Source organism: Triturus cristatus, chromosome 12 (assembly GCF_964204655.1).
Source record: "Triturus cristatus chromosome 12, aTriCri1.1, whole genome shotgun sequence".
Classification (NCBI taxonomy): Eukaryota; Metazoa; Chordata; class Amphibia; order Caudata; family Salamandridae; genus Triturus; species Triturus cristatus.
This window is the reverse complement of record NC_140595.1, coordinates 223,018,885-223,039,765: the sequence shown is the minus strand read 5'-3', so window position 1 is coordinate 223,039,765 and position 20,881 is coordinate 223,018,885. Positions and strand designations below refer to the sequence as shown.

General features: G+C 47.1%; 1 protein-coding gene across 1 annotated transcript in view; it reads left to right on the top strand.

The window, feature by feature from the left end:
• The window catches only part of FA2H (fatty acid 2-hydroxylase), a 756,208-nt gene that overhangs the window by 364,957 nt on the left and 370,370 nt on the right, over positions 1-20,881 (top strand). Inside the window, exon 2 of the mRNA XM_085637797.1 lies at positions 13,357-13,455. Coding sequence (XP_085493923.1) covers positions 13,357-13,455 — 99 coding nt within the window. The remainder of the gene's footprint in view (positions 1-13,356; positions 13,456-20,881) is intronic.

The following is a 20,881-nucleotide window of genomic DNA, read 5'->3' as shown; positions in this document are numbered from 1 at the left end:
GAACAATAATTAAAAAACGATTTTTTAAACAAAAATATTTTTGCAAATGATATTAATGACTTAGATATTTTAAAAATCGATATTATTTACCTTAAAATCGATTTTCTTGACAATGATATTCTTGCTGACAATATTTCCATAGCACAATATTTTGGAAACGATATTTTGGTATGGCAATATTTTTGGGGGGGATATTTTGTCTGAATACCGTTTTCCTCGTTCTATGTGTGCTGTTTTTGGTGCCGGCCGAAGTTTACGTGATGTTGTAAATCTAGGGCAGTGTCAAAATCCATAGGTGTTGAGTGGGAACAACCACAGCAACGCCCATGGAACGCTGCCTTACCTTACTCTATTTCTATGAGGCCATGCAAAGCCACGCAGGGTGGCTTTGTGTCGCCTCAGAGATATGATTGAGAGGCTGCGCCACCGGATCGTCATAAAGAGTGACTCTGCGGCGGTGCAGGCCTCTTGTAAATGAAGGCCTAAGTTTATAATCAATGACTAAGATTGACTGCCCTAAACAAGCTTATCATCAGCAGGTTGCAACACAGGTCATTGCAGTGGAACTCTACATTTGTGAGGAAAGTACCTTAGCACCTATTGCCTTTGTACCTTGAAATCGAATGTGAGAAATTCCAAAAAGGCATTAAAACTCGTGTGCCGCAGATGGGCAGATTTCATTCAAGCTCACTGCCGCACCCCGTTTGAATTAGCCTGCCACAATTAGCTTTCTCTTTGTCTGATCTAACTAAATGATCTCTTTCTTCGGTAGCCCAGATATCTCTCCCCTGCACACACATCATTTTGATACAGTCAAAGTGCTGTGAGTAGGCATGATAAACACTGTATTAAGATGTTGGTCGCGTGTTGTGTACAGAAGCAGCCCGACTACCTTCGTGTGGGTCCTGGGGCACTTCTTATCAGTTGTTGCTTTTGCAGCCGCCTGCATTGTTACTTTAAGGAGCTGTTGTCTGATTTGGGTGCTGTCCCAAAATGGTCTCAGATTGATTGTATCAAACATACCAAATACTGTTTAGCACTATTTAAAGTGATTTTATATTTTTTATTTAGCGCCATTAGCCGTATAATTTCTTACTTTTCTTTGTCTGCTCTAGTTAACCTTTGGTTACTTGAATAATTTTATTGTAACTCGTGCACGCCATCCTAAGTGATTGTTTTCTATGACTAGTGATGCCTTTAGCAGCGTTTTTTGCTAGACATCCTATCGGTGATGGTTAGGGACTTCCTCACATGCTCCTTTCTGTGCCTCCTTCATTTTCTGTTTGTCCTGATCAGTAAATAGGCCATAGCGAAAAAGCAACCACAGAGCATGGGCAAAGGCAATAGGTCTGGGTTTCAGTGCTAAGCCATGAGCTATAGCACATTAAAGCCACACAATGAACTGAAAAGTGGTCTGTTTTGAAGGCTCCTTTGCCTTTGATTCAGTGCCGTTTGTTGTCTGTGTTAAATAAAGGCTCTATGGAAAAAAGTTCATTATGTCCTTCTTCAGTTTGCATTACTTAGAAAGGAAGGACTATAATGAAATCTTCCTTGCCACCCAACCTTCTTTTAAAAAAGAAACATAAACAGGATCATTTTGAAGGTGAGGGAGACTTCAATGTAGACCACCTTTTAATTTCTAAGAAAGGAACAAAAACAAAAAAAGTAGCTAACCCAATTGCTCGCCTTTTGAATGCAATAGTCGGCCTTTTCACTCTGTCAGTGTTGTGCAGCATCAGTAAAAAAAACACTTTAGCCAATGTGAACAGCTTTTGCCAAAAAAAAAGTCAAAATGCTTGTCACAGAGTTATGAAGTATTCGTGCATTATCACGTATAAGCGCATATATGTGATGATGCTGCGGCAGCCGTTTAGGATTTATTTAAAGTTAACTTTTCATGATGGCAGAAGAACAGCCCTGCAGCTTACTTCTAAAAAATATTAAAACCTAGACTGGCGGGTGGAGGGGAAGTAGGGGAGAAACTGAACACTGAGCAACAGTGCTGAACTGTGAAGGTGAGGGAGAATGGATGACCTTGAGGAGTAGAGGAATAAAAACAAACAAAAACAAGCATGACAGGTAGGCACAGGGGAAGTAATGGATAAGCAGGGAGGAGAGGAAGAGCAACACAGAGTGCTAGGGGGATTGTCGAGGCGGAAGCAACACATGGGCAGAGAGCAAGAAAATGTGCACTTTGATGAAAAGCTGCAGAGAAAGGAAAATAGTAGGTCCTTGAATGTAAGCAGTGGAAGGCTACAATTCACCCAATCAACAGCATGGTAAAGAAGCTATGCTTCAGGGGAGGGACAAACACAAGAGAAGGAAGGAAAGCCATCAAATTGGAAACAAGCAAAAGAGATTAACAAGAACGACAGCAGTCATGATCAATGGGCTGATCCAAACCCCACTCCAAATATTGGTATTGTACACAATAAGCAATCAATCAGGCGCACGACTACTCACCCATAAGGATATCAAGGCGCTGGGGGTGTGGGGGGGGGGGGTAGCAGGCTCCAGGCCATCAAGGGGGGGGGGTCTGTAAAAGAGCCAGGTTTTGAGGTTTCTTGCGAAGATGGGGAGCGATGTTGTCTGTCTGAGGTGGAGCGGCAGGGTGTTCCAGGCTCGGGCTGCGAGGAAGGAGAAGGAGCGGCCTCCCGATCTGGTCTTTCTGGTGCGGGGAACCACAGCGTAGGAGAGCTGGGTAGATCGTAGGGTCCTCTGGTGTGCGTGGAATTTGAGTCAGCTGTTCAGGTATGCTGGTCCGGTGTCATGGAGGGCCTTGTGGGCGTGGGTGAACATCTTGAAGGTGACTCTAGCTTCGATGGGGAGCCAGTGGAGTGTGTGCAGGTGCTGGGAGATGTGTCAGTGTCTTGGCAGGTCGAGGACCAGTCTTGCGGCGGCATTCTGGACGTTCTGTAGCTTGCTGGTGAGGTTTTTGTTTATTCCAGCGTAGAGTGCGTTGCCGTAGTCGAGTCTGCTGGTGACCAGGGCATGATTGACGGTCTTTCTGTGTTCGAGGGGAATCCATTTGAAGGTTTTACGTAGGAGGCGGAGGGTGTGGAAGCAGGAGGATGAGACGGAGTTGATCTGGCGGTCCATTTTGAGCTCGAAGTCCAGGATATGATTCCCAGGTTGCGTGCGCGGTCCCTGGGGGTGGGCTGGCTTACGAGGGCTGGGGGCCACCAGGTGTCATTCCATGCGTTGGGGTTTGGGCCCATGATGAGTACTTCTGTTTTGTCGGTATTTAGTTGTAGGCAGCTGTTTTTCATCCATTTGGCGATGGCTTCCATGCCTTCTCGAAAATTGTGTCTGGCGGTATTGGGTTCGTTGGATAGGGAGAGGATGAATTGGGTGTCGTCTGTGTATGGCACAATGTTGAGTCCGTAGGTTCTGACGATGGGGGCGAGCAGAGCCATGTAGACGTTGAAGAGTGTAGGGCTGAGGGAGGACCCCTGGGGGACTCCACAGGTGGTCGGTGTAGGGTCGGAGAAGAAAGGGGGGAGTCTGACCCACTGCGCTCTGCCGGAGAGGAAGGAGCAGATCCAGTTGAGGGCCTTGTCTTGGATCCCTGCATCGTGGAGTCTCCATATTAGGGTGCAGTGAGAGACTGTGTTGAATTCCGCTGAGAGGTCGAGGAGGATGAGGGCTGCTTTTTCTCCTTTGACCAGTAGGGTGCGGATATCGTCTGTTGCAGTGAGGAGGGCGGTTTCCGCACTGTGGTTTTTCTGAAGCCGGATTGGGAGGAGTCGAGAATGTTGTGCTCTTCGATGAATGTGGCGAGTTGGCTGTTGATGGCTTTCTCGATGACTTTCGCTGGGAACGGGAGCAGTGAGATGGGTCTGTAGTTTCTGAGGTCGGTGGGGTCCGCTGAGGGTTTCTTCAGGAGGGGGTTGACCTCGGCGTGTTTCCAGTCGTCGGGGAACGTGGCGGTTGCCAGGGAGCGGTTGATGGTGTGGCAGAGCATGGGTGCGATGGTGTCGGCAGCTCTGTTGAAAATGTGGTGGGGCAGTGGTCTGTGGGGGCCCCAGCGTGGACTGACTTCATTGTCTTCAGTGTGTCTTCGTTGGTGAAGGCTGTCCAGTTGTCGATCGCTGGCTTTAGGGTGTCGGGGGTGGTTGGTGAGGGTTCAGTGTGTTGGTTGTCTTCGTCGAAGTTGTCGTAGATGCTCTTGATTTTGTGGTGGAATAAGGTGCTGAGTTTGTCGCAAAGGTCTTGTGAGGGAGGGATGTCGGTGGACTCACTGGTGGGTTGGGCGAACCCCTTGATGATGTTGAAGAGTTCTTTGCGTGAGTGGAGATTCTGTCTTCATTCGCTTTTTTCCTTGTTTTTCTGATGAGTTGGTGGTGGGCGTTGTTGGCGGCTCTGAAGTTGATGTAGGCTTCTGTGGATTTGGTGTTCCTCCAGGCCTTTTCGAGGCGGGGGCAAGTGCGTCTGGACTCTTGAAGTTCGGTGGTAAACCATCTGGCTTTCTTGGCGTGGGTGTTGTTGTTTTTCTTGAGGTGGGCTATGGTGTTGGTGCTGTCGGAGATCCAACAGTGCAGGGTTCGGGCTGCGGTGTTGGGGTCATCGTTTTCCGCGATGGTTGGGGTGGAGTTGCTGAGTGATGAGGGTAGCTGGTCGTCGGTGATTCTGGTCCAGTTTCTTAGTGGGAGCAGGTGCAGGTGTCTGTGGATGGAGGGTGTTCTGAAGGTGAAGTGGACGCCTCGATGGTCAGTCCATGGGAGTTCAGTGGTGTGGCTGAAGGTGATGGGGTTACCTGTTGTGAAGTGGGAGTCGAGGGTGTGTCCTGCTGAGTGCGTGGGTTCGATCACGATCTGGCAGAGTCCAATGTTGTGGAGATTGTCCATGAGGGATGTGGTGCTGGGGTCCAGTTGGTAGTCGAGGTGGAAGTTGAGGTCTCCCAGTAAGGTGTAGTTGGTTGACGCGATGGCATGCGGGGAGATGATGTTCCGTGATGGAGTTGGTGAAAAGTCTGCGGCGTCAAGGGGGTCGGTAGAGGAGGGTTCCTCGGAGGGTGGTGGTAGGGCTGGCCAGTATCTTGAAGTGAAGGTGTTTCATCAGGTCTGTGGGCTCGTCAGGGAGTGTGCTCAGGCGGAGATTGGATTTGTGGACGATGGTGATTCCTGCTCCTGGGCGGGTGGGGCGGTCCTTCCTGGAGATCTTGTATCCTTGGGGAATGGCGAGGGCGATGTCAGGTCCTGAGGTGGTATTGGTCCATGTTTCGGTGAAGAACGCTACGTCCGGGGTGGTGCTGTCGAGGAGGTCCCAGATTTCGGTGGCGTGTTTGTGGAGGGATCGGACGTTGAGGAGGATGCATTGCAGGGTCTTCGGTTGGGTTGTGGTCTTGCGGGCGGGTTGCGCCGGGTCCGTGGTCTTGGCGGTGCTGCAGGTGTGCTGGCATCGGTGACAGCTGAAGGGTCCGTGGGTGTCGGCTGGTGATGCTAGCTTGCAGTTGTTGTTGCATCCTGGGTTGAGAGCGTGGAGTGCCGCTGGGTCGTAGCGTTGGCGTTGAGGAAGTCCAGGATTCCTGGCGCTGGTCACGGACGGGCGCAGACTGGCTTGCCTTTGGTGCGCCCACTGCCCGTGACCGCTGCACGGACACGCAGCGTCTGCCATTAAGTAGGGGTCGGGGAGGGCTGGACAGCTGGGAGGCGGGGAGGGGAGCTGGATTGGGCCGGTCGCGTTGGTCGTGCTGGGGGGAGGGGCTGCGGGGGCGGCAGGGAAAAACGGGCAGAAAAGGCAAAAAGAGAGGAAAGAGTGAAAATTAGGCAGTGAAAGGTGCAAGAAAAGTGGGGGAAAGACACAGAGGTAGAGTGGGAGGGGAAGATTAAATCAGTGAAAAACGAGTGAAAACAGAGGAAAGTCACAGAGGGGGAGTGAAAGGGGGAGATTGAAATCAGTAAAAAAACGAGAGCAAACGGAGGAAAGACACAGAAGGAGAGTAAAAGGGGGAGATTGAAATCAGTGAAAAACAAGTGAAAACTGAGGGAAAGAGCGGAGCGAGAGAAAGGAGACAGAGGTTCAATTGACCACCAAGGATGAGGCGCAGGTAAAACCTGCAGGTGGATGAGGGCCTCGAACACCAGCACTTGAGAGTGCAGGGGCTCGGGCCTCACTTGATGGTGGAACTGCGAGGGGGGAGAGCAATTTCACTGACAATGAGTCAGTGGTCTTGCTCCTAAGCAAGACCTAAAATATCTGGTCCTGGCAGCACTAATTTTAAGCCGCAGGAAACGCAGGTGAGGACCATGAAGCGTGGCCGTGGAGAGAATGAGGAGCACAAAGGAGAACGAAGGAGGAGCTAGAGGGAGGAACAAGAGAAGCTGGTGGGCAATGGAAATGAAGAGCACACAGTGAAAAGGGAAAGGAGCAGCAGGAAAGGACAAGAGAGAGTGTAGGGAGGGAGAAAGTAAGAACAAAACTCATGGGAGAGAGCCAGCAGGAGCAGGCAACGCACCTATACTTCTAAGTTAGTGCCTCATGCATTTCCATGTAAGCACTACATTTGAGACAAAATATACATCCCAGCCGCCTAATAGCATCAGGCGAAAAAGATATATTTATCTGAGGGGACCCAAGATGTGATTGACAAAATCTCAAGTGGAACACTGAAAGAGGCTGGGAAAAAAACCACACAATGGCTTTGCTCTCAACATAAACCAATTGTCTTTTTTTTATCAATGATGCTTAACTGTGTCCCTTCACCTTCCTTGTTTCGGTTTTTGTGTCCATTATTTGGCATCAAACTCATGTTTTCCACATTTGAGGTTAGAATAGTGGCATTGTAAGGGTCCCTCCTGAATGAGTGAATGACTGAATGCATGCTGCCATCAAGCCATAGGAATCTGTCCTAACCAGGAGGATAAGGGTGCTCTGTGCCCATCATCCTTTTACTCTCATTTGGTATAAGTGACAAACAGAGCCTATGATTGTGGCATAACCCTTGGTTTCCTTTGCTAACAGAAGGGTGGCCTGATGAAATGCCAAGGTCGGGCCTGACTGTCAGTATGCATGATACAAGCATGTAATAAGTCAGGTGGATGCAAGAGTCCCTGGTGTCTCCATAGGTAGAGGGAAGTCCAGCTCAAGAGTCAGTTGAATGTGCCTTTAGAAGTAGATCCTTGTGTGAGGCTGATGTTTTCTAGGTGGTTTCTCCTAGGGCAGCCGGCTTGGGAAAAGTCATGCCAGGAATGAGTCTGGACCTAGGGACAGTCCACGGATTGAGAGGTGTAAAGTAGGCTTACCCTGAGCCATTAGAGAACAGCATTGTAATATCTCCTCATGCCTCACCCCTCCAAGAGGCTTGAGTGGCCTGGGTCCTTGGCACTACAGCACAACAGATGATTGAAGTGGTTAGTAAGTGGGGTCACCAAGAAGGACCACCAATTGTGCGTGTGTTTGTGTGTGTGTGTGTGTGAGAGAGAGAGAGAGAGAGAGAGAGAGAGAGAGAGAGAGAGAGAGAGAGAGACAGAATAACAATTAAACAGTCCTGTACCATCCTCCTGTGTGTTCGGAACAATTTGCTTCCTGTAGTAGGCAGGGGTAATGCCATACAAGGGATCCATACAGCTACATTATTTTCACTATTTTATATCTACTTATTTAAATTTCTTAAGAATAGGTGATATTACATTTTAAATAGGAACACCTTATAAAAGGACAATGGCAGCAAACAGCATGAAAGACAGATATAGTGAATGTGAAATTTGCTTCAGATGCTGTTTTATGATGAAGAGTCAGCAAAAAGCTATCTGAAAAATGATACTGATCAGTAAAATGGTGTATTTACAAAGAAGGCCTTTTTACCCTTTTGGTAAAATGTGCAGAATTACTTGCCCTTTTGTTCCGATTGCATAAGATGGCAGTTTTAGAAGTTCTGAACTCACTGAGTAAGGGGCAGGGTTCGATGCATGGGCAGTCACCACGGTTGGTTGTCAAGCAGGGTAGATACTTTAACATTCGATGCATAGAACTTGGGAGTGTTTACCGGGAAATTGGCCCTCATTCCTACAGGTCAGAGAAAAAAATCTGTTAGAGAAGCTGCTGAGACTAAGGTATGAGGAGAATCAGAGCTCAACATGATGCTGGAAGAGGACTAAAAAGATGTAGGCCTCAGTACCCTTTCCAGGTGGTATGGTAAGAAACCAGCAGGGCCTGTAATTACTGATTCCCTTTGTGAGTGATTATAGGGGGTTGTTCACATTTGTTCCATGACCTGTTTTGTCTCATGCCTCAATAAGGATCCTTTGCTTTTCCCTATCCAGAGGTACAGCCCATGTCTATGTTGTGATGCCCATGAAGCTTGGCTCTCATTGAGATTCAGTCCCTGGACTTTACAAATTGCAAAAGGCACTAAGATATTTAAAGCATAATTTTTCCACAACCAAGAGAAATTGGAAATGCCACAAATGTAATCCTCTGCACCTTGTGAGCACCACTCAAGGATAGAAAAAGGTCTACTTTAAAAAAAATGTAATTGAAGTTGTACTTCAGATGCCAAAAATTCCACATATGCTCTCCACGTCGACTCAGCCAAAGATCCTACAACCATTTATACCATCTTGTTTTTCTTGTTGTCCACAATTCATCCGGCATGGTCATCTTGCATTTGTCCGTCTAATTGGCCAACCCACGGACTCTCTCCCACAGTGAACGAGACAAAGCAACCACAATGTCACTGTCCACCCCTGGAACATGCTGTGCCCTGAAAAAAATGTCATGCTGCAGGCAACCAAGCACAAAAACAATCACCAGTTTCAGTACTTGTGACCCCTCGCAGATTGTCGATTCACGATCTGGACCACCACCTTGTGAACACTCTGAGCAGCACCCTCTGGTGCACCAACTCCCCTCCCCACAACTGCCACAACCAACGGAAAGAATTCCAAGAACACAATGTTCTTGCCCCCTGACTTTCACTGTGCCGGCCATTCTTCTATGCACCAATGCCCCTGCCAATAAAGACCAAAACCTACACCTCCTGCCACATCTGATAATATCTGCACCCCATTTCACATCACCCTGCAGGTCTAATGGAATCTCATTGAATGAATTCAAGAACAAACTCCACATTGTGAGATCTTCTTTAACACCTGCTGATATGCACATATGATGGTGTGCCAACGAGAAATCCGAAAAAGCCAAACCCAACCTCCTACAAAATGTTCTCCCTGCCCAGACCACTCGGCATGCAAAGTTTAGGTGCCCCCAGCAACACTTAAATTACCCTCACCTTCATTTTCTCTTCTGCCAACTTGCCTCCCAATAATGCCTGCTTTGTTTCCATTTTGACCTGCGGCAACCTCACATCTATCCTTTGAGACTCAATCTCAGTCCTTAAGAATGACAACACTTTACTCAGCACCACTGTCTTCTGTGGCGCTAAACTAACTCTTAGGTCACCCATGAGCTCCTGAAAACTTGCAAGAATCTGCTGGCAGTCCACAGAGCCGGGCGCCCCTGCAAAGAATAAATCATCCAGGTAATGGGTCACAAGCTCATGGCTCGTGTGCCACGTGAAAAGCCACTGCAGGAATGAACTGAAACACGCATACAGCGCACATGATATTGAGCATCCCATCAGCAGGGCCTTGTCCACGTACCACTGCGCCTCAAAATGCATGCCCAAGAGTGAAAATCTTCCGTGGGCACTTGTAGCATCCAAAAAGCTGACTTTACATCGCACTTTGCCATTTGTGTCCCTTGACGTGCGTTCACCACCAGTGACACTGTCAAGTCTATAGATGAAAATGACACTGATGCCATGTCTTCCGAAATAAAATCATTGACTTACCCACTTTCAGGCCAGACAAATGCTGTATCAACTGAAACTGCCCCGTTCCTTCTTGGGCACCACACCAATTTGTGACACAATCAAAGCATCCATTGGCGAGTCCTCAAAGGGCCCACCATCCTTCCCTCCATCATTTCCTTATTTATCTTATCCTGAACTATCTGCCTGTGCTCTATCGCTGACCACGAATTAGCTGCCTATCTCCAGACCCGTGGGCGATTGTATCGCAATCATAAACCCCATCTAAACCATACTGCAGTACTCTTGCCTTGTCCGGCGGATCATAAAAGCTCAGCCAGTACTCCAAACGGTCTACTTTAACCAGAGTATACGCCTTATGCACCAGATCCCTGTACCCCCTACCCCTTCTGTAAGTAAATGATTGTAGCTGCGGCTGTGCCCCTGGGCAGCTAGAGTACGGCTGACACTGTCCTGCTCCCTTTCACTGGTGTCCACCCGTGGCACTGAAGCACTATATGAGGGCATGCTTTCCTGAGCACTTATGCCAAAAATTGCAGTACTCTCGTGTACTGAACTCCTTGTAGTCCCAACAGGCTACCCACATACCCCTCTACCCCTTTGGTGCATACCCCACCTCTCCCTGTGGGGCACCCCTGAAAGGACCGGTAAACAATTGCCAAACCACTGGCAATGTAAATAGTTTTTCCAAACTTCGCTGGGCCCAATGTGTGTTGCCAGAGGTCTGTGTCAGGCACCCCCGATATTGCCTCAGGATGTCATGCCAACAGTGCCCTAAACTCCTCATTATACTGAGCCTAGGCATGCTCCCCCAAGGTAATTTGAGCTTTGTGTATAACGTCCATGTATTTGAACATTGTCACACATCACTCTGGGAGCTTCTCACAGTGGACGCTGGCATAAATCAAGAACGCTGCGGTCCAGTTTTCAATCGTCAAAGGAACCCCCGGCTGCTTGGCCAATTCATACTCCTCCTCCTTGGACCCTTCTTTGGAGTGCAGCTTTCTATGGAGGAGATTGAACACTTCCACTTATTCTCCCTTCTGAATCTTTACTTTGGGAGCCAACATCAAGTGCGTTCTCAATGACTTTGCTATACCCATATAGAGAAGCCTCTTAATCTTTAACTTCTTGCTTTCCAGCCCCTCCTTTTTGTTCCCTTTATCTCCTTTGCTCTAACCGCTGTCCTTCCCTAGATTGGTATCCTCACTCCCCCGTCCCACAGTTGTAGCCTGCTCACCTTTCTCGCTGCCTTTCACCTGGTCTGTACCTATCCCCACATCCATTGCATACCCACCCTTACGCTGCCACTCACCCGCTCCCCCCCTTTGTCTCCCCAGTGTCCACACCTGTAGGCACCATCACCGAACCCTCACCAGCTACCTGGCCCTTAACTGGCCCAAAGTCGGTGCCTGTACAGATGCTTGCTGCCTCACCAGTGGCCTCTGTCTCTCCATCACTGCACTATGCCATGCCTCACCACTTGTCTGCAACACACTAGACATGGACACATGAGCGGGACCCCCCGGCCCTTGTCCTTTCCTAGCCTGAAGCTCCTGCACCCCAACATGTGCATACTCATCGCACACCTTGCCTCCCTCCAGGCTTTCCTCATCGTAATCCACCATTGTCGCACCCAGAGGGCTCTTTACTCTCACCCAGCTCGGGCCTGTGCTCTCTACCTGATGTGTTACCATCGATCTCAACTGTGTCATGGGGCCTACTCTCAATGTTCTGGGGATCCGTAGCAACCCAACATACCGCTCCACTAATGCTGCCTGACTGCCAATCTTGCTGTAGGAGCTGGGGCCACTCAACCCTCCCACTGGTGGTGCCGATAAGGTCTTTTCAGACCACCTTCTATTGGCTGTTGAGTGGTCCCCCGTCGGTGTCTGGGGGCCTCACCAGACCCTGGCATGGCTTCTACTTGGAGCATGGGAGCTCTCCTGAGTTTGTGAAACTGTTTTTCCCCACGACCTGTAAAAAAGATGACAGGACTGGTGTACTGGCAACCTGGGCCCTCTGGGACCACAACCAACTATCTTGCTCCATGGCTATGCTGCACCCTGCACCCACCCAGTGTACCACCCCTCCTCCCCCTCACTTTCGCACTGTTGTCCTACCTCGCTACCAGGCATCCAGGCCGCCTGCTCCTCCATCTCCTTTGTCCTCCTCCCCACTCCACTCAAGCATTGCTGCCACAATCGCTGAGGTGGATTCCAGAGCTGGTGGGGAACTCTCACCAACTCTACCCTCTGCGCGCTATGTGCTGCCCCAACCTCCACTGACCAGTACTATGCTACTCATTCCCCCTGCCCCCTCCATCCCCCAAGGACCCATTGCCGTCCAGCACACATACACACCTTGCAGGGTCCTCTGGAGGCACTTGCACCGCCCCAGCATTTAGACTTGGGTTGTATCTGACCCCTCCTGTGCAGGGGCCCCTGACCCCCAGTCCGTTTTTTCCGCCTGCGAGGACTCCTCAAAATTCACTCCTGCTCTCCTCCCGCTCCCAGGCCTGTGAGCGATCTCCCCAGCCAGGTCTGCCCCTGCTACAGAGGCCCCGCCCCTCCCTGATCCGCTCACTCACCTTGCCTCCTGTGGACAGTGCCGCCCACATTTTGCGAGGTGACAAACATGCCCAGACTGAAATGCTTTCCAACGCCCAACACGCCAGATGTCCACACTCACACCGGCATCTCCGTCAACAATTAAATCGAGGCACCCAGCCTCCTTCAGGAGATGCATTGCCTCCGCCACCTTTGCCTCTGCAGCAGCCATGCCAGCCTCAACTAAACAAGTGATTTACTGCCAAAAGTACCAAAATCACATAAAGATATAAGCTAACACTCCCTGTCACCAGTCCTGTGGTCACCTGTACCTAAAATGGTGGCAGGGAGCCCAAAAACAGCAGATATATAAACCTTAGGCTGCGCAAAACACTAAAAAAAGCCCAAACAAGATGGCAGTCACCTGGACTGAACCACCCTCCAAATATCCCGGGATGGCAGACCTCACTGTGGTTGACTACCCCCCAAACCTCTGTTCTCTGTACTGCAGAAACTTTAGTTTATTAATTGGTCACTGTGGTTGGATGCGCAACCAATCAGTCAACAGACTGACTGGACCTGGGCCGAAGAAAACTGGCTTAAAATTCTGTTTTTTTGGTAAAACGTATAGTGAAGCCATGGAGGACCCAACAACACATCACTTGTGTCGAAGAAGTTGAGACATCCCGTGCCGTGTTGATTTTGTTATTATTAATATTGTCATTGCTATATATTCATATTATACACTTGAAAAGGATGTAATTCCTAGATGTGAGCCAATCTGGGAACGGGAAATTTCTGCATTTCAGGTTTTGATCAAAGTCAGTATTGCTTGTGCAGAGGTGGAGCAGTGAGGAGTAGGTTGTAGGAACGCAGCAGTATATCCAGGGTTAAATGGTGAAAGCACTTAGTACACAGTTTGAAACTCTGGTTTCAGCAGCAGCAGTGGCTCATCCCACCTGTCCAGTACTTGGAAAATGCACAGTCTTGATGGAGTGAAGCAACTATAATGCACTTCTCCTTTGTTTCTTCTAGTTCCCAAGACTTCGAACAACACAGCATGCAGATAATGATTCACGGACTACAAAATACTCAAATAAGGATGCCGTGTTTACAGATCTGGATCCAGACAATGTGAGTACAAGCGGAGAGGTCCCTGCACTGCTCATCTTCCAAATTCTACTGTCCAGCCATACAACCTTGCAATTCATATGCACAATAAATCTAACAGTTTCTTCTCCCAGGCGAGGTGCTACAGCTCTAACCTTATTTATTTATTTATTTATTTATTTATTTTTGACATTTGTTAAGCGCGAACGAATACCCGTAGGCGTCTCGGCGCTAGACCTTAGCAGGTGTCTCTTAACGAGGCATGGGAAACAAGAGGAGAAAGGTATACTATCACTGATTAAACAGCCAGGTTTTCAGCTTCCTACGGAACTGTAAAAGTGAGGGGCAAGTTCTAATGTGATGAGGCAGAGTGTTCCATATCTTTGGGGCGGCGACTAGAAACCGGCGGTCACCCCAGGACACTTCCAATTCTAATTCACAAGTGCAATAATGAGACACTGTTATTACCATTCCTCCACCCAGGTAAAGCACAACACCACCACTACCTCACAGGTGTGATGATATCTTTGACTTTGAAAGTGTGCTTGCTAGGTGAGACAATACACTAGTAGTCCTCAACTGAACCTCATAAATTACAAGTTACGAAACTAAGTACCAAAATTAATAAGGTTTTGCACCAGCGCAGAACACGAAGCGTCGCATGGTATTTACTATTCAGCTCACAATGCTCTTTGCACTTGATATGTGGTCTTTCCTCATTGCATAGCTGCTTGGCAGACCAAGGCAAGCATCTAAAGATATTGACACAAAGCCAAGTCTACTAAGAGAACCTGACTAGGCTTTGCATCAAAAACAGCCGCTTTAGGGAGGCGTAAACGGGGGATATGTGTTCTTTTCTCAAACAAACCAACATATTGCATATACGCTGCAGCGCACAATACACTTCCAATATGTGGGATCATTCTGAGTTTGTCGAAGCACAGGAATATGAACTGGAGGGATTTGCTTCCAGTGCAAATCATAGGCCAGGCCAGGTCACACCCACCTCTGAACCAGAGGATGACAGCAGCAGCAGACTGATCTGAGTAGATATGGCTCTGCACCGGTTCACTCTTGCACAACGCAGCACTGCAAAGTTGGTTGTTGCCCTGCTTTGTATGAAACATTTGTAGATTTAGGCCTAACTAGCTCACTAACCTTGCAACTCTATCTTCCAGCTGAGACATTTCACCCCTAACTTTCCACTACTACCTCAGATTTGAGGTATAGCACTAACTTTCCGTAACTACCTTAAAGTTGAATCGATGAATAACATATTCCAAACTCATCTCCCAATGTAGGTACTATATTACTCAGTCACTGTATTACTCACTGTTTTAACTACTATCCAGGAGGGTTATTGCATTATTTCCCATTACAAATATTTTTCTCACCTGGGACACTGCATCACTTTTGTTAAAAAAAAATATCCCAGGTGACGAAAATGCATCTTTGCTGTTGGTATTATTATGCATATAGTTCATCCCTAGCTAGGAAATAATGGAGTGATTTACATAAAATTGAGAAAAGGGCTCAGATGGAGGGTAAAAAGGACTCCCAAAACAACATCTCCCACCTTACCAGCATTATGACTTCTCAACATTCACAACTGAATGCCTTCTAAAGGTGGCTTTCTCCTCATTTCTGCTTCTCAATCACCACTATCCACACAATCCTGGTTAGACTCAATCAGCATCCTCGCCTGTAAGTCTACCATCTTCCCCAGTGCCAAATCACTAGGAGTCATCCTTGACAAAAGACTCGGGGGCTTCTTTATGAGACCCTTGCGATACGTTTGCGCCGCCAGTGCGTCACGTTTCGTAATGCAGTGGCGGCGTGAACAATGCTCCATATTTACTAAGTGGCACATCTAGGAGATGCGTTCCTTTGTAAAGGCCAGCACTGCATTATACCTGCGTCAAGTATAATGTATGCAGGGTGGGCGTTGCCCGCAAGAAATCCTCATAGACGTGGCGCAAGGAAGTCTATCCGATTTCACTGCGCCACTTCTAGGACGCCACTGCGTCAAAACCTTACGCCTGCCTCATAGCAGGCGTAGGGGTGACGCAAGGCTATAGGGATAGGCCTTCCCCATGCATTGCAGGAGTTCCGTCATGCTTGCGACACAACACCAGCAACGTGTAACTTTTGTGCTTACAGATACGTCAGGATTCCTGATGCATCTGTGACTTCTACGACATGGAGCGCCGTTCAGTAAATACGGCACATCATTGGTGTAGCTGGAGGGCGCAGTGAAAAGTGTTGCATCGCTGTTTTACCGCACTGATGCAACACTTTTCATAAATGAGGCTCTCAATTTACAGTGACAGGTTAACACATGTCTAGATTCGATAACTGCAATTCTCTATTGAGTGACCCTGCTAAAATTTATCTCACTCCAGTAAAAACAGTTTTGTCTCTAGGGCTAAAAGGAAGACCATATATCACTTGTATTGTTAACACTCCACTGTCTTCCCATTGAAGACAGAGCTGTGTACAAAATAGTGTGCATCACCCACATGGGCCTTCACACATCTACTCCACACATCTACTCCACATTACCTGGCTTCTAAACTAAAGGTTTCTGCTGAGCCTGGAGCATCATGGAATGATAAAGCTTAGATTCTAGAACCCCAACCTTTAACAAGCATTTGCAGTGCAATAGGTCTCGTATTTACGCGAGTTTGAGCTAATGACATTGCAAATGACAATGGCTTTTTTTTTGTTTTCGTTTTTAAAACATATATAAAAGGCATTGTCATTTGCAATGTCAATAGATCAAACTCGCATAAATGTGAGACCTATTGCATTGCACATATTTGTTCTCTCTTTTGCTGAGGGTCAAACAATGAGGATGTGGAAAATATGCGCTGTGGCCCCAAAGTACCAATGGTGCCCGAGAGGGGTCGGGCAGAGAGCAGGGAGGAAAGGAAGCAGAAACCTATCAAGAATGAGGCAAAGGAAAAAGAAGCATAGGGTGGTGGGAGAAGGACATGCGGTGAAATCAATACTAGCTGCATTGGTACTTGGCAGCGCCCGGGGCGGGCTCTGCAGAAAAGCTTTAGACCTTTGCACTGATTTGTTTATGCATAAATTAAGACCACATCTACAGTAGCTTACCACTAGTATACCTAAGATAAAAGGACCTTTTTGGTCCTGTGCGAGATTCTGCACCAGTGGCATGAGTTCACTGAAGAGTAATATTTACAGTATTTATGATAATTTCTTGTTATATACAACGCTATTACAGTTACTAAGCGCTATAAATAATAGCTGCCGTGCCTGACCCAAGCTAAAGATACTCAATACCACAAACAACTCTAAAAGGTAAGTCCTTCACTGCAGCTAGCGTTTTTCTGGCAGCCTGCTAGCACGCATCAACTCCGCTCAAGAAGGAGCACGGCATAGACTAAGTGCTCATTCATTACTTGGCCTCTCGCTGACACTTAGCTGATCAACTCAACAGAGCGGGCTCGACTCTGGGATTGAGTCCGATGTTGCACAAGAGAGCAGTGATTAACTCTAAATGAAATGATCCCGCGTCCGCCGCAGATCTTTGAGCTCACTTTCCTATGAAGGTTAATCAAAGACTTGTTACTTAAAAGCTGTCAGACAGCTCTGTTTATGATGAGGGAGTGCTAAGAGACTGTCGGTTTGCCTGGGGAGCGCTTCAGTCTCCTCGGTCGCAGTTCCTGACCCTACCCGCTTAGGCGCTTACCTCCCTTGAGGGGTCCCCTTGTAGGTGGGGGTCCGATCTGCTATGGGCCAGCGAGAAATTAACTGCTAGAAGCTACTTACGATGACTGAAGTGCTGTGCTCTAACTAGTCAGTAAGCGATGCTAAGGCTGATTATGGGGAGATGGGTAGCAGTGTTCATAAGTGATGAGAAAGGGGGTGCATATCTAATCAGGTAGTGGTGGAAGTCGCTAATAGAGTACAGTGTACATGAAATGAGTGTACAACTCCTGCTGATTTGCTATCGAGAGACTACTAACAAAAGCACATTTTAGCAGAGGGCACAGTGTCCTACTAATATAATCAGTGCAAATCCATAAGTGACTAAATATGTTGTGGTCTTTGCATCCAGTGCCACACGAGCATTTGCGCGGGGCCACCGGAGCACATTAATGAGCTAGTGCTCGGAAGGCATTGCAACGGTCATGAGCGGAAAAATAAATGAGATTAAAAGAAAAGAAAGTAAATGTTTCATCTGATCTATTAGTGTAAATGAAAAAAAAATCGAGAAGCACATTTTTATTTAAAAAAGCTGGAGATGCTGGGGATTGAACCCGGAACCTCATACATGAGAAGCATACGCTCTACCACTAAGCTACATACCCAGATAGATAACTGCCCTTCTACCAAATTCTTGAAGATAGAGGGCATACATGCTCGTCAGTGTTTGACGTAGTATGTATCAAAAGCGAATACTAACGTAAAATTTGTACGATAGTACCAACCCTTACATTTTTATGTTGTCTCACTGCATGTTCTCACAGTTTGTTTTTGACTGTATTTTTATGCACTGCCTCTCAGTTTCCATATTTTTGGGGTTTCTATATTTTTATAGATTTTGGAATTTTAAAAAAATATAGAAACTGAGTTGTCTAACATTATTGTGTGGGTAATTGAGAAACTGTGAAACCAGACATGGTAGTGTCTTTCTATCCGGCCAGCGATCGTTATTTAATTCTACTAATTTCTTTAGCCATTATCAGCTCCAATTCAGCTGTATGGATATCATTTTCGGTCGATACATCCATGAATATTATTATTATCATCAATAATACATTTAGTAATAATAATACATGGCTATGTAGACCGTCACCCACAAATATACATAAATCATAATCCATTTTACGTAGCAAAAGAAACGGAGATGCTGGAGAATCGAACCCAGGGCCGCGTGCATGCACAGCATGCGCTCTACCGCTGAGCTACAGCCCCTCAGGTAAATGGCTGTACCGGAAGAAGACCATCTATCTCACCCACATCTTCCGCTGTGACTGGTGTGAAAGATTGTAAGTGAGCGTCATCGTGCCCTCACAGAGGCCCCTCACTGCCAACAGCATTTCCTCCGCACTTTATCTCTTTTTTATTGTAACACAAACACGTATTTAGCAAAGAGCATGCAGTGTGTTGGCCCATTTTGGGAAACTTAAAATATTTTAAATGTGAACGCACTGTCTAGCTCTTACCAATTTCGACGCCTTATCAGGGGTACTAGTGGGCGCTATATAAATGCAATTACAAATGCATCATTATAGTCTACTCCCACTCACACTTCAGTTTTCTACAAAAGCCAGACCTACCGAGTTTGTCAGTATTTGTTTCCGAATCTGCACAGCAACGCCAGGTTGAGACCAACCCGTTGATGGCGGGCTAATTCCTCCACTCTCATTTCCCATTCACTCCCACTCTCATTTGAATTTGACCTATGGGCATCTCATTGTAGGGTGTAAACACACAAGTGAGTGACCAGCTCTGCTCCTTCGCCCTGCAGCGCGCAGCCTGCTTTCAGTGCATCTGTCATGCTCAGGATCGAACGAAGCAGCACTGAAAACGCGCTGTGAATTTCCGCCAACTTTGTGTGTGGGAGATGGGAAAGTTGAAGGGTCAGGATGCTGATAGTCATCAGCCGAACCACTGACTGAGATGTATGTAATTAGGTCAGGTGACGGCCATGAATAGTCCTTTGGACTACAAGGCGTTGTAATCCTCGGGCTCTCCCTATTCAAATGGAGAGGCGGACATGGGGAGGGCCCTGATTGCCAGCAGTAATCTCTCCTCCCCCCACACACACTCCTCGCCTCCCTTGGCAGTCACTTCTATAGCTTTTTATTAACATGTGAATCCCGGCGCCCTGCTTGGAAAGACTGCCCCTGGCCGAGTTTTCCATTCATTTGATTCTGCATAACAGCTAAATAATGCCACTCTGCTTGAATGTAAATTGCTTGAGCGCCCAGAAGAAAGGGCAGATGGCATGCGGCGCTCTCATGGGTGCTGCTGCTGCCGCCGAAAGCCACATCGACGACATTTCCAAATCCTAGAACAAATTTGCGCATGAACTTGTAAATATATGGAAATATCCCCACATTATGACAAGCACCAGACTTTGTGCGAGAGCCTTGCTAGGAGCAGACCATGCTTGAAAGTAGCATGCTAGGCTGGAGGAATGCCGCCGTTCTATTGCGAACACGGGGAGCGCGTCTTAAATAAATAAACAAACGCGGCGTGAGAAACAGATGACACACTGCAGTTAATTAAAACAAGTGCGAGTTGCGGACGAAAACTGTACTTAGGCGCCGCTGCTTTGGAACTATACGGAAGTAACTGGAGGATCAACAGCCAACAGAAAGCACAAACACAACACAATGCCTCAGGTAAGCCAATCACAAGCGGAAAAACAAATTACACTAAATTTCAGCCAACATATAGATTACTTCAGGTCTCGCTGAGACAGCGCATGCAGCGCATGCGCTGCCAAACACGAGACCTAAAAAGGAATGATTTATGGACAAATCTTTTTAAGGGAGTGCGACCAGAGTCTGGCCCTCTTTCCCTCTGAGCCGATGCACTGATCCGTGCATGTACACTTACCTCTTTATCTCAAGTTTATTCGATATTTTGCTTGCCTTGTATGTTTCATTTTGTTGCTCAATTTTCATGACTGTTTTGTTCATTATTTATAATTGTGTAATTCTTGTGCCTGATGTAATGCTCTATTTCTTTTGTAAAGCTCTCTCACTCCTGGGGAATGTCCTCACTGATCAGTGCATTGAGATTTACCTCTCTAGTAAACTAATACAACAAGGAATCTGTCAGTCTGAGAACCAAGGGCACAGTCGCTAGGAAGTTTAGAATAAGCGAAGAGTTTGAAAAGGGAGCCTCAGAGTGCTGTAGGATTCATTAGGATTTCCATCAAAAACCAGTGATTGGTGTATATCATCATCTGGATATCCACTCCTTCCCACCACTGTGATTCACTCCATCTTGGAGTTTCATTCGTGGTTAGTTAGTAACCGGAGCACATTTTTATGAGGCCCATGGAAAGGGTAGGAGAGAAGGGGAGAAGGACAGCCAAGCCACTAGTCAGGGCAAGATATGATATATATACCAAAAAATGATATATAAGTGGTGCAGTGCAGTAAGGTGAAATGTTAAAAAAGGATAAGGAGGAAAAAAAAAAAAAAAAAAAAAAAAAGAAAGTTTATTGAAAAATATTCCTGCCAGTCCTTAACTAAAAATGGTGCAGAAACAGCTTCTAACAAATAGGCTGTTTGACAATAGGGTCGACATGTTTCAGCCTGCTTGCCTGGAGGGTCAAATGGCTTTCGTCAGGACCTTCATTTTATTATCGCTACTGCAGCAAAAGTGAGTGAGAAAATTATAAATTGTGAGACAGTGTTAAAAAATACAACCTTATTATGGTGTACAACTTCTTCGTATT